The 12,645-nt window shown below is 43.8% G+C and overlaps 1 protein-coding gene across 1 annotated transcript in view; it reads right to left on the reverse strand.

Moving 5' to 3' along the window:
- Positions 1-12,301, reverse strand: part of LOC132131860 (protein TASOR-like) — a 74,863-nt gene extending 62,562 nt beyond the window's left edge. The window contains exons 1-6 of the mRNA XM_059543993.1: positions 11,884-12,301; positions 3,325-3,470; positions 2,228-2,320; positions 2,002-2,074; positions 264-355; positions 46-177 (exon numbers count right to left, since the gene is read on the reverse strand). Of these exons, the coding sequence (XP_059399976.1) occupies positions 46-177; positions 264-355; positions 2,002-2,074; positions 2,228-2,320; positions 3,325-3,470; positions 11,884-12,301 (954 nt within the window). The remainder of the gene's footprint in view (positions 1-45; positions 178-263; positions 356-2,001; positions 2,075-2,227; positions 2,321-3,324; positions 3,471-11,883) is intronic.
- Positions 12,302-12,645: the final 344 nt, after the last annotated feature.

Genomic DNA, 12,645 nt, shown 5'->3' on the forward strand with positions numbered 1-12,645 from the left:
AGTGAATTATTTTACTTAAGTCATTATTTGAATGACTTATTTTACCTGAGTGTACTCGAATGCCCTGTACGACTGTAAGGAGGTCACTCTGGGTGAGTTCTTGGAGAAGTGGCTGTCAAATTTAGGTGTAGGATCCATACTTATGGAAATACAGTCATGCATACTCTTCACTTTACCCTGGATGACAAAAGACCAGACATTTTTCAGACTCAACAACACTAATGTTTCATTTGAAAATTACATCACTCAAGCTGCTGCTGTACCTTTATAACTTTAAATATGATGATGTTTCCTGTAGACCCAGGCTCGATGGGGCCGATTTGAAGTAAATCAGAAAACTGACAGAGGTAAACTCCTGCAACATCAACATAATCAGCATTCACTGGATGCACTACACCGCATCTCTCTTTAATGTTGTCTTACTGGTCAAGAAAACTAAGCCGAGATGCCTGCAGAACATCTAACAATCTTAAAAGCAGCTCTCCATTTCATATAGTTCATAATCAAAGATTCATTTTTGGGCAGTTCATTACCAAACTCTCCCCACAATTATTTTATTATCTTTTAGATTTTGTTTCCTTTGGTGGCACACACAACCAGTAAGATCTTAAAAAAATACTGCTCATGATTATTATCATACTTCAAAGCTTTCCTAATATTGAATGCAAAAACCAATCATGAAGAATAAACGTAATATCCTCATACAATGGAGAGGCTGGAACATGTTCAATGATTAATTAAACAGTGAGCTCTACATAGTACTGAAACTCAAACAATAAATGCGTTTTGATGCTGTTTGATGTGGCATGACTGATCACTGTGCAGGCCCATTTCTGTTAATTTCTTTACTACTCGTTACAGCACTAAATAAAGATCTCATGTAATCACTCAGTGTTTCAACCATGAAAAGATGACAATAATTCAATATATATATTTAAACCTGGTAGTAAAAAAACAGCATGGTTTCGTAGCATGCAGTGTCACAAACAGAATGAGACCATCCAGTAAAAAATTTTTTTTACGAATTAAAAAAAAAAAAAATGTTTTTGGTTGAAAAATGAAAAATGGTTGAAAAATGGTTGCAGGAATCTAATTTTTCATGGTTTCTTCTGCAGATTTGAAACAGGAACTCATGAGACATGTGACTTTCAACCCACTTTCTCCAGTGTTAAATCGGTTAACTGTCTGTCTCGTTGAATTTAAAATGTGGCTTACAAATAACTTTCTACATCCAAATAATTAATAAAACGCAAATTGTATTGTTTGGATCAAATGGAAAAACTGATCTGAGCTCAGTTAATTTGGGCTCTCTTACACCATATCAAGTCCACAAAGCTAAAAATCTGGGTTTTATACTTGACTGTGAACTAAAGCTAGATAAACAAATTAATGCCACTGTGAGCGCCGGCTTTTAACCATCATCGTAGATTAGTAAAGGTAAACCCCTCCTGAGTAGGAAGAGTTTCGTGACTTCGTGACTTGATAACTGTAACTCACTGTACGACACTAACACCAAATAATGTTTCTTTTCAGCAATGTCACATGAGCCTAAGGAACAGGAATAGTTCACCAAAAATACATACATAAATTCATCATTTAGGCTTCTCACCCTCATATTGTTTCAAATCTGAATGACTTTCTTTTTAGCATTTTGGTCAATTTTCTTTTTTGGTTACCAGTGACTTTTACTGAATTAACAATAACTATTGAGATGTTTCTCAAATGATACTCTTTTATGTTGCATACTTTAGTATTTGTTTGCGATTAGATCTTACAGCTTCTCATTTGTTGACAATAGATTTATAAACAATTCAGCATTACAGATTGTGGAATATGTTTTTTGGGAATATTGAATAGTCATGTTAATGCAAACCAAGAACTGATTTTGACTAAAAAAGTGTAACTCTCATTTAATTTTCTGTGACTCCTCGCAGAATATGACCCACCAAAACTCAAGAATCAGTGTTATGAAGTCTATGTGTGTTGAGAAGGTCACTTCACCTTTAGATGGATTCCCCAACATACTCATCCAGCTGTTGCCAACAGACAGTCCTCTCTCACACACCACCGAGACCTGCAACCAGCACACAACACACACACACAAGAGAGAAACCACATCACAAAGTGTCCAAAGAATGACAAATGATCATCTGTTTAGCTGAACGTCACTGCGTGATACTCTGAATGCACTGAACTAACAAATGGCTGAACAAAGGAAGTTGTTTACCGCTTGAGCATCACAAAGCAAGAAGCAGAAAGTCTCAGACAGCTCTTTCTCTGTGCGCCCATCCTGCTTGAGCTCCCTTCGCTTCTCCATGAACTGCACATACAAAACATCACAAGATTACTTTTGTACTTGATGCACAAAGATCAATCTCAAATATCCAGGCAAAACAAAGTATTATTGTTCAAAATCGGTCTCATAACCACAGACATTTAACTACACAAACCCTCACAAACAATGAAGGCCCTCAGCTTTAAAGCCACGCTTGAATCTACATTTAAGGATGAGATTACAAGGATTTGTGCAGACAACAGTCTGACAGGACACACTGGGGTGGATGATGAAGTGAATATAATTTGTTACTGCTGTCTTTTACACTGCAATGTGTTATGGTGTCTATGCACATGGTCAACTGATGTTTTATTTATCTAAATACATATTTAACTTTACACACTGCACTTAATCCACATCTGTATGCAAGTACTCAAGAGCTCCCACTGTCAATCAAAGCAATGACTCAGGAAACAATTTCTGTCATTCTGTCATTCCTGAAACATGGATGTTTGGTGCTCTTAGACAAACAAAAATCTTTGTCAAATTCTGAACGGATTCTGCAGAGCAAAGTGTGCTTCCCTGATAGCACAACTGACCAAGCTCACTCACACAAAAACTCCTGGTACATTCAATGAGATAATCAGCTAGCTACACAATCGATCTCTTATTTACACTGTGTGTACGCTTCATTTCTCATTCTAATAGGACGATCTGTGAGAGTGTTGAACTACGTGAACTAAAATAAAAATTGAGTGGCACTTCTTTTTTCTCTTGGCTCTGAACAGAAAGCAGCACTCGCAACAGGCTGGGTTTTCTTCTGAAGCACTGAAATCCTATCATGTTTAGTGACTGTCTACTATTAGATTCAGTGCTACACATACTCAGACTCTGTGACAAATGATCCATCTACATGAATATTCCTCCATACAGGCGTTCAATCACAATTATAATGATGCTTAAATACATTTTGTGGCCATTTGAAAAAAAGGAATTCATGATTGCAAACAACAGTCAAAAATAAAGCAGTAAAGGAGTCAAACACTCACGTCTTTCTCCAGCGGTTCGCTGTGGACGAGACAAGGTTTGGAGTACACAAATGTCCCGGTGGAGGAAGAGTCCTTGTAGCTGGAGGAGAGAATCTGCAGAATGTCGGAAAACTCTCTAGAGTCCGTAGACACATACTGAAACAGAGCTGTGAACCGAGAACAAAACCAGCAGAACAGTTACAAACTGTTCATCCGCACCCTAGAAAGCAGCCTAGCTTAATATATGCAAACTAGTTTATATAGATAATATCAGAGGGCAATGATACTCTTGATTCGACTAAGCTGAATCAAAGCAGCAGTTTTTGTGTCGTGCCATTTTTATACAGATGTTTACCAAAACCTCAAAATCAGGATGGTCAGACCTCCAGGGCACATGAAACAATCAAGATCAATCCAAGTTCCACGCTTAGGGTCAATTATAATAGGAAGAGTTTGAGTTGCTTTAATTTCTTTGATTAATCAGCTAAGAAAAACTCTTCAGTTTTATAAAAAAATAACATTATTCCACATTCTGTCCAATGTTGTCTTGTAAATGATATGCAAATGAAAGGCTACTGAAGCAAATATAGCAAATGCCTATTGTGCAAAAATAGGTTTAAAACATAGGTTAAATAAAAGGCAAAAGTACCTCTAAATCTGACCTTGTATTATAAACGCTGTACATTTTGCAATAAATAACTTTTTCCGAACCATTCTCCTAATCTCTGGTTCTGACATGTATGACTGAATGAGCTGCATACCATCTTCATGCAGTTGCTCACTATTAGTGATTTGTTTTAACAAAACATCCAGATGAGAAACAAATCATAAATGCAAATGATTTCCCACTGAAGCAGTTTTAGAGCTTGTGATGGATGTTTGCATCTTATTTTTCCAGGGATGGCTGCTACATGAACCCAAGGTGTTGACTTGTGGCCACAACCACAGTGTTAATTTATCAGTGATCAGAATCAGAAAAGAAAACATGTTTGTTGAGTGAAACGTTTGAGACACAAGCCAGCAGCATGATCACGAGTACCCGTCCCACTACTGGACTCTTTTTCAAACTGAATGCAAGTTAATTTTTTAGCATTTAGAAAAAGCATCAATTCAGTGCATTCAGCTGAGCTGCTGCTGAGAGAAATAGATAGGGCCACCAGCTCCCCCCAAATCCCCAGAGATCCCCATGTTAATGAGGCTAACATCTGCCAACAAACACTGAAAACTGCCTATTAAAAGCCACAGATTTAATAGACTATACCTTTACAAACTGTCAGCCTGTTAAAGACACCAAGAAATCAATCTTGACCGTTCTTATTTCTCTAGAATGTTGGATTGTTTACTATAAATTATTTATATGCACACATTGTTTTGTGTGTGTGTGTGTGTGTGTGTGTGTGTGTATATAAATTTTAATAAATTTATGCATTTAGGAGACGCTTTTATCCAAAGTGACTTACAGTGCATTCAGACTAACAGTTTTTACCTAACATGTGTTCCCTGGGAATCGAACCCACAACCTTTTGCGCTGCTAACACAATTCTCTACCACTTGAGCCACAGGAACATTTATAAATAAAAGGCTTAAAAATATATATTGTAATATTTTAGGAAAAGCTCCTCAGGTAAATATGTGATCCTGGACCACAAAACGTCTCCGGTTACTATCGTAACCTCGGTTCCCTGAGAGGCGGGAACGAGACATTACGTCAGCTGAGACCTATATGGGAACTCTTCCCTTCTCCACTTTCACTGAAATCTTATTGGCTAACGCCAGCTGGGGACAGCTGGCCAATTGACGCGAAGCATGCAAATACTGACAGGTCAGCGGGCAGTATAAAATGCATGGGCGCGAAAATTACGTCAGAATCACGACTGAACGCTAGCACAGCTGATCAAACAGCGACCACGGCGGCTAACGTAATGTCTCGTTCCCGCCTATCAGGGAACCTAGGTTACGATAGTAACCGGAGACGTTCCCTCTCGAGGCGGTAACTCAACATTACGTCAGCTAAGACGTATATGGGAACTGTATAAAATCCCGCCGTGAGAGCAGTGAAGATAAGCCCTGAACGGAGTCAATCACCCCCACACATAAGCAGGACAGTTCTAGCCAATGGCCGTGTCGCTAAGAGTGCTTGCATCTGATAGGCAGAACTAGACCAATGAGACATCTGCTCCGACCCTAACAAAATTTGCATAACTTCAAGCAATAAATCGAAATCTGCACTTACCAGGGCAGACACAATGCAATAAGCACTCAAGCATGAGAGTTAAACAGAGTCGACGGCGTTTGCGGTGACTACTGCATAAACCATTTAAACCATAACACAGAGTTAGCAGCCATGGTAACTACTGTATAGCTGGTTTTAACAGAATGAATAAAACTTAACTCACCGAAAGTACATGTGACGCTACAGAGGGTACATCCAGCTTGTAAAACCTGGCGATTGTGTTCTGGGAAGACCAGCCAGGAGCAAAACATAAATACTGGACAGACATACCTCTAGACCAGGCCCATCAGGAAGCATTTATATTGTCCTCGCAGAATGAGCTCTGATGTTGAGGGGATAACCCTTCCCCTGGCATTCGATAGCGTCCACAATCCAGTGAGAAAGTCTCTGTTTTGAAACAGCACGTCCCTTATTACATCCACCAAACACACGAACAGCTGGTCCGACTGACGAAAGGCGGCCGAGCGATTCAAATACATCCGTAAAACCCTAACAGGGTCCCGTCGCTCTGAGTATCAGCGTCACGCGAGGCTGATGGCTCATCAGATAAGGCGGGTAGGTAAACAAAACGGTGTATTGAGTGACTTCGGAACGAAACCCAGTCTCGGCCGGAGAGTGACGTTACAGTCGCCAGGTCCGAAACCGATGCAATATCGTTCACCAAACGCGAAGCAGACTTCAGGGAAGCTCCTTAACCGAAATCGAAGCTAAGGGCTCGAACGGTAGTAAGAGATAGAGCCCTCAAACTAGAGCTAAATCCCACGGCGGCACGGAGGGCGGCCATGAAGTACACAATCTCCTTGCTCCCCTGAGAAAACTGATTACCAGAGCATGCTTACCGATCGTTTGCCCGTCAACCGGGGAACGAAAAGCGGCAATAGCGGTCACATACACCTTCAGCGTGGATGGTTTCAAACTCCCGCTATCCATACTGTGCTGTAGAAAGTGCAAAACATCCGACACGGAACAGGTCCCTGGGTCAACATAAATGTCCTCGCACCATTTTGTGAAAACTCCCCACTTCTGCGCGTAGCAGCGAATGTTTGATGGTGCTCGCGTCTCTGTAAGTGTGTTTAGCACTCGTGAGTGCAGAGCGTCCCGCTTATTATGGTCCACGCAGCGGCCACACATGAAGGTTCCACAGCTCGGGCTGGGCTGCCATATTGTGCCATTCGCCTGAGACAGCAGGTCCTGTCTGAGGGGGATTCGCCATGGGGGAGCCATCACTAACTCTCTCAGGTCCGCGAACTAGGGCTGATTCGGCCAGTTCGGGGCCACGAGTATAACTGACGCTCTCTCTTCCCTGATTTTGCACAACACAGGCAGAATCTTCACCGGAGGGAACGTGTAAGCCTGGCTTCCGGCCAACGCGATGTCAGAGCATCTTCCGGCAGGGGGGAGTGAGATAGCGAGAAGACGTCTTACAGTGTGTGTTCTCGCTCGTGGCAAACAAATCCACTTCCTCCCTCCCAAATCATTAGATCTGATCCTGGGTGAAGCCCTCCATCTCCTTGAGGAATCCCGTTCCTCGAAAGCATGCTCACTCCACGGTTCAAAGTACCGGGGATGTGCGAAGCTCTTATGGAGATTAAGTCTCGGTCCGCCCACAACGGGAGACTCGCTGCCTGTTTGAATAGAGCTCTGGAGCGCACGCCGCCCTGGCGATTTATGTATGAGACCACAGACGTGTTGTCGATTTGAATCAGTACAAGTTGCCGCTCCAATTTCGACCGAAAAGTGTATTCCAAACGGTGTATGTGCCACCTTCTCTGTGACTCCGACCACAGGCCTGAGGCAGGTACGCCCAGACGCACTGCTCCCCTAGCCTGAAGTAGGCGCGTTCGTAGAGAAAAGAGCTCCTGGGCTGAACATATCCGGGCTGTTCCACGGTCTCAGAGTGCTGACGCAACTGTGAATGACCGTATGTGCTTGTGGACCGAAGACCAGGAACTCGAGTTACAGCCAAAACAGTAGCGGCCGCAATGTAGCAGACCCAGATGGCACACTGAAGAAGCCGCCGCCATCAGTCCCAGAAGCCTCTGAAATTCCCTCAGTGTAAACGACCTGCCCGGTCTGAAACAGCGCAGAGACGATGAAATGCTCTAGAGAGAGATGGGCTCGCATCGCCATCGAGTACAAACATATTCCCAGATATGCGAAGCATTTTCACATGACTGATAGCACATCTCTTGAGTGGGCTAAAATCAGCCAATCATCCAGATAATTCAACATGCACATTCCGCTCGATCTGAGGGGAAATTTCGCTCTATCGCTCCCTCTCGAGCAGACTGAGAACTTCCTGTCGCAGAACAGGACGGTTCTGGGGCAAAGTCAGTGACGGGACCAAGCCATTGAAGCGGGGAGGTCTACGTTTGAATTAGAGAGAATATCCATCGTGAATATTCCTAGTATCCACGGTGCAATGCCCGGGATAGCCTTCCTACCGTCCATGAAATGACACCGCGGACGCGTTACCTCTACAGCCACTGATGGCTTATTTTGACCAGGGCCCCGCCCCCGCGAGGCTGGAAGCACTGGCGGGAGGGCGGGTCGCGTCGCACAATGGTGTGACACTCTTGCGCCATCGAGAGGCCATTATAATCATGGGTTTGTGGCTCTGCGCTGTTAGAGACAGGGCGAGTGACAATGTTGGGTGCAAGAATTTGGATACATGCTTCTATAGTAAAATTTTTACTCACACAAACATCATATAAACACATATAGCAATCGTCACCCATAGTGACATGGGGGACATAATGCATGTGTTTTTGTGGTGTTAGCACTCTCGCTCCCTCGCGAAGCCATTATAATCATAGGTTGTGGCTCTGCACTGTTCTGAGACAGGGCGAGTGACACAGTGATGAGTGTAAGAGGAAGTAAAGCTCTTTTGTTGATTGTATACATGCTTTTATTGTGGCACTCACACAAACAGCATTTAAACAGACATAGCAATCGTCACCCGAAGGAACATGGGGGACATAATGCATCTGAACATGGAGGGTGACACCGTGTTTTTGTGGTGTTGGCACTCTCGCTCCCTCGCGAGGCCATTATAATCATGGGTTGTGGCTCAGCGCTGCTATGAGACAGGGCGAGTGACACAGTGTTCAGTGTAAGAGAAAGAAAAAGCTCTTTTGTTGATTGTGTACATGCTTCTATTGTGGAACTCACACAAACAGCATTTATACACACATAGCAACCGTCGCCTGAAGGAAATGGGGGACATGATGCATTTGAACATGGCACTTGGGGGCGGGCCCTCCCGCGCACTCACTCTTTCACTTTATCGGTCAGTCAGGGAGACGGCTCAACGGCGCGCTGGCTCTCTCGCGGCGCGGGGTCCTCAACCGACCCTGACGTTTCCTCCCAGGTTCTTACCACTGCTGGTTTCGGCCGAAACGAGCGTCCGGTAAAGAGCAGTGTGTCACGGCGGGCTATTTTAGCTGGTCTTAGAGCCTGACGATGTGCATAAGAGCGGAACCTCGCAGATGAAGACTGGAGTGAGCGACGGGGTATCACGTGGCTCATCGCCTTGGCGCGCTTTCTGCGTCTCTGAGAAAAGCTCCATGACGTCACCAAAGAGGCCGGAGGGAGCAACTGGAATGTTTAGGAGCGTCCTACGGTCCGCGTCTTCCAGGACAGCTAGGGTAAGCCATAGGTGCCTGTAAGGACGACCATGAGCCCCATGAAACGGCTGAGCAGAGCGCTTAGTAACCATCAGCAAGAGATCAGTTGCCGCGCGCAGATCCTTGATGACGTCAGCGCTACTGTGCCGCCATCTGCCTGAAACACCTTGAGTATTGCCCTGGCATGAAGAGCAGAAGCTGCCTTCCCTCAGAAGTATAGGCTTTGTCCGTCTAAGGGCCGTGAACCGCACGGCTTGGAAGGCAGGCTGTGGTCCGAACCAAATGCAGAGGGAGACGGGCACAGGTGCACAGTCTCCTCGACGGGGGGAGGGTTTCCGCCCCGTCCACGTGCGTGAACATGGCCTGCGTAGCAGAGTGGGTGCGCGCCGATTGGGGTGCAGCCCACGACTTCACCAAGAGATCTTGCATGCCTCAATGCCGTCTGGTAGCAGCTCTACTGGAGGAGCCACGAGTCCAGTTACCTTCCACAGGCTCGTCAGGTGCGTTGCAAGCGAGAGCCAGCTCCGTGACGGCCTTTCCGAAGACCCTAACGAGCTCCTCCTGGAGGTCTGCAGGGCCCTCTTGGTCGATGCGATCCCTTTTTTACCGAGAGGCCCAAACCTTTTCCGACGTCGAAAGCGACATGGAGTCGTTTTCCTCGCCAGCTCCGAAGAGGACGAAGTTCGCGGGGTGGAAGCTATCGTCCACCACGCCAACGTCAAACTCGTCTTCGGGCAGGGGGCCTCATTCCCGCTGTTTTCCGAGCCACGCTGGCTCTGAGGGCGCCCACTGGCAGCTCGGCACAGTGGGCGCACGTGTGGTCCGTGTGAGAATCCCTTTTTTTTAGGCAGGTGACACAGAACTGGTGAAGGTCCGAATCTAGCATTAGCAGCCATCGGATGCGGAGAGGAAAAACAGGGTGAGTAGTCCTCTATTGCAACTTCCACAATGACTTAGATAAGACTACGAGCGTGAAGTAAGAGATTCTGACGTAATTTTTGCGCCCATGCATTTTATACTGCCCACTGACCTGTCAGTATTTGCATGCTTCGCGTCAATTGGCCAGCTGTCCCCAGCTGGCGTTAGCCAATAAGATTTCAGTGAAAGTGGAGAAGGGAAGAGTTCCCATATACGTCTTAGCTGACGTAATGTTGAGTTACCGCCTCGAGAGGGAACCAGTCTTAAGTCGCTGGGGTATATTTTTAGCAATAGTCAAAAATACATTGTATGGGTCAAAATTATTGATTTTTCTTTTATGCCAAAAATAAAGTAAAAAAAAAAGTAAAGATCATGTTCCATGAAGATATTTTGTAAATTTCCTACTGTGAATATATCAAAACTCAATTTTTGATTAGTAATATGCATTGCTAAGAATTCATCTGGAAAACTCTAAAATGTGATTTTTCTCAGTATTGTAATTTTTTTGCATCCTCACAGTCCAGATTTTAAAATAGTTGCATCTCAAACAAATATTGTCTGATCCTAATAAACCATACATCAATGGAAAGCTTATTTATTCAGCTTTCAGATTATATACAAATCTCACATGGTAAACATTTAATAACTATATGTAACCATACATACCCAGATAAATGCAAATGGCATATTATCTAATTAAATATGCACTAATTTGCATGTATTTTCATGCCAGAAATCTAAATATTTCCAGGTAAAAAATTCTGAGAACAAAGCCTTTAAATGTTGAAACCTATATACTGAAATATACACTTTATCTATCGATAAAGTGCAAGTGTATTTTGGATGTTTTCCTTCCACTAATCAACACAGTGGATTAAAAAATTAAATAAATTGCCTGTAGTGTTTATATATGATATTATTGTTTATATATATATATATATATATATATATATATATATATATATATGATACTGAATTTAATACTACAAACTATTACTTGTTTATATATACAAATAATAGTTTGCAGTATGACATTCAGTCTAAAAGTTATATAAAATAACTATACAATGTGTCAGATTTTATTATTTAGTTTACTCAGAAGTACGTAAAAGTCAAGGGAACTGTTAATTAGAAATGGCACCAATTAAATTACTCACAATACTGACTCATACACTTTGGATGGATCTTTGAGTGTTTTGAAAAAAAAAAAGCTCTTTTAAAAAGAATCTGCATGAATGGAACTTCTGAATGCTTGGACAGAATATTCAGCCGTTGGAATGGAACCTTTCAAATGTTTAATTCAATTCAATTCTTTGTAGAATCTACAGGATATTTGAATTGAGGCTTTGTTTGTCTGAATAAAATTGATGAAATCTTCGATCCTATAAACTGATAAAAATGTGATTTAATTTATATTTGATTAAAAATTAAGAATTTCATTTATTTTAATTAATAAAATCTGAGGTCAAATGTAGTGTTACCCACTTTACCCCAGGTCAAATACGGGTGTGGCAGATCAACTTGTTACCTGAGGAAGGCACGCGCGCGCGCGCACACACACACACACACACACAGTTCTGATAGCATCCCTCATGTTCTGCGCTGCTGCACAGGATCTCCGTTTATACTGACATGAATTACTGAGCTGTCCATCTAGACAGTATTACTGGGAATCACAGGAGCGAGCTGCACGTCCATGTGATGCACAGAACTGTTGTCTAGGTTTAGAGCTCGCCAGAATTTGGGACAGACTGTCTTCAGTCCGAGTAACGGAAAGGAGGACAAACAAAGCGGGCAGCGCACCTCTCTTTTCTCTGCTCTTTCGGGGGATGTGGAAGTTGAGTCGCGGCTGTTCTTCGGCTGGTTTCGCGGCCCACGAGACGCTCTTGACCCGTCTCTCTCCATCGGGACCGTCCGGACAATCCTCCTCTTCCACCGTGGCGCCATTTTGGCTCAATGAAGGCGCAGAGGGATTGTCTTTCTCTTTGCCACTGAATTTCCCTCCTCGACGCTCCATGGCTGCTTCACCGATGAGCTCCAGACATGAGCGGCCGCGGATTCTCCTCGCAGGAGGCGTGGGGTCTGTGTGTGCTGCGCGCGCGTCCTCGCACCACACATAAACACACATGTACATGAACATGCCACTCGGGACCTGGACGGAGCGCAGCAGCGCCACCCAGCGGGCTCCATCATCACACACGACTCCAGCCCTGCAGCTCATCACCAACAAACACAATACACACAGTATGAGAGATTTATAACATTTAACACGTTATGAATATGTTTATAAGACAACATCTATAAAAACCAAGGCAGATGGTATGAGTGAACTGCTATATTGTCTTTCATCGGTCATGTGTTATTGTTCTCCAGACTCGTCTGGGTGTGAGTAATCATCCACATGTCCACATGACCATCATCATGTGAAGAGGGCCTCACCCCGGGGCCGTGTTGCTGTCAGGGGAGCGACGCCAGACAAAAATGCTGAGATAAGTGTGTTCTTCAGGGGATATGAGGAGCTCCAGCCATATGTCAGACCTGTTATTGCATCATTGATAGTAATAA

Source organism: Carassius carassius, chromosome 48, assembly GCF_963082965.1.
Source record: "Carassius carassius chromosome 48, fCarCar2.1, whole genome shotgun sequence".
Lineage (NCBI taxonomy): Eukaryota > Metazoa > Chordata > Actinopteri > Cypriniformes > Cyprinidae > Carassius > Carassius carassius.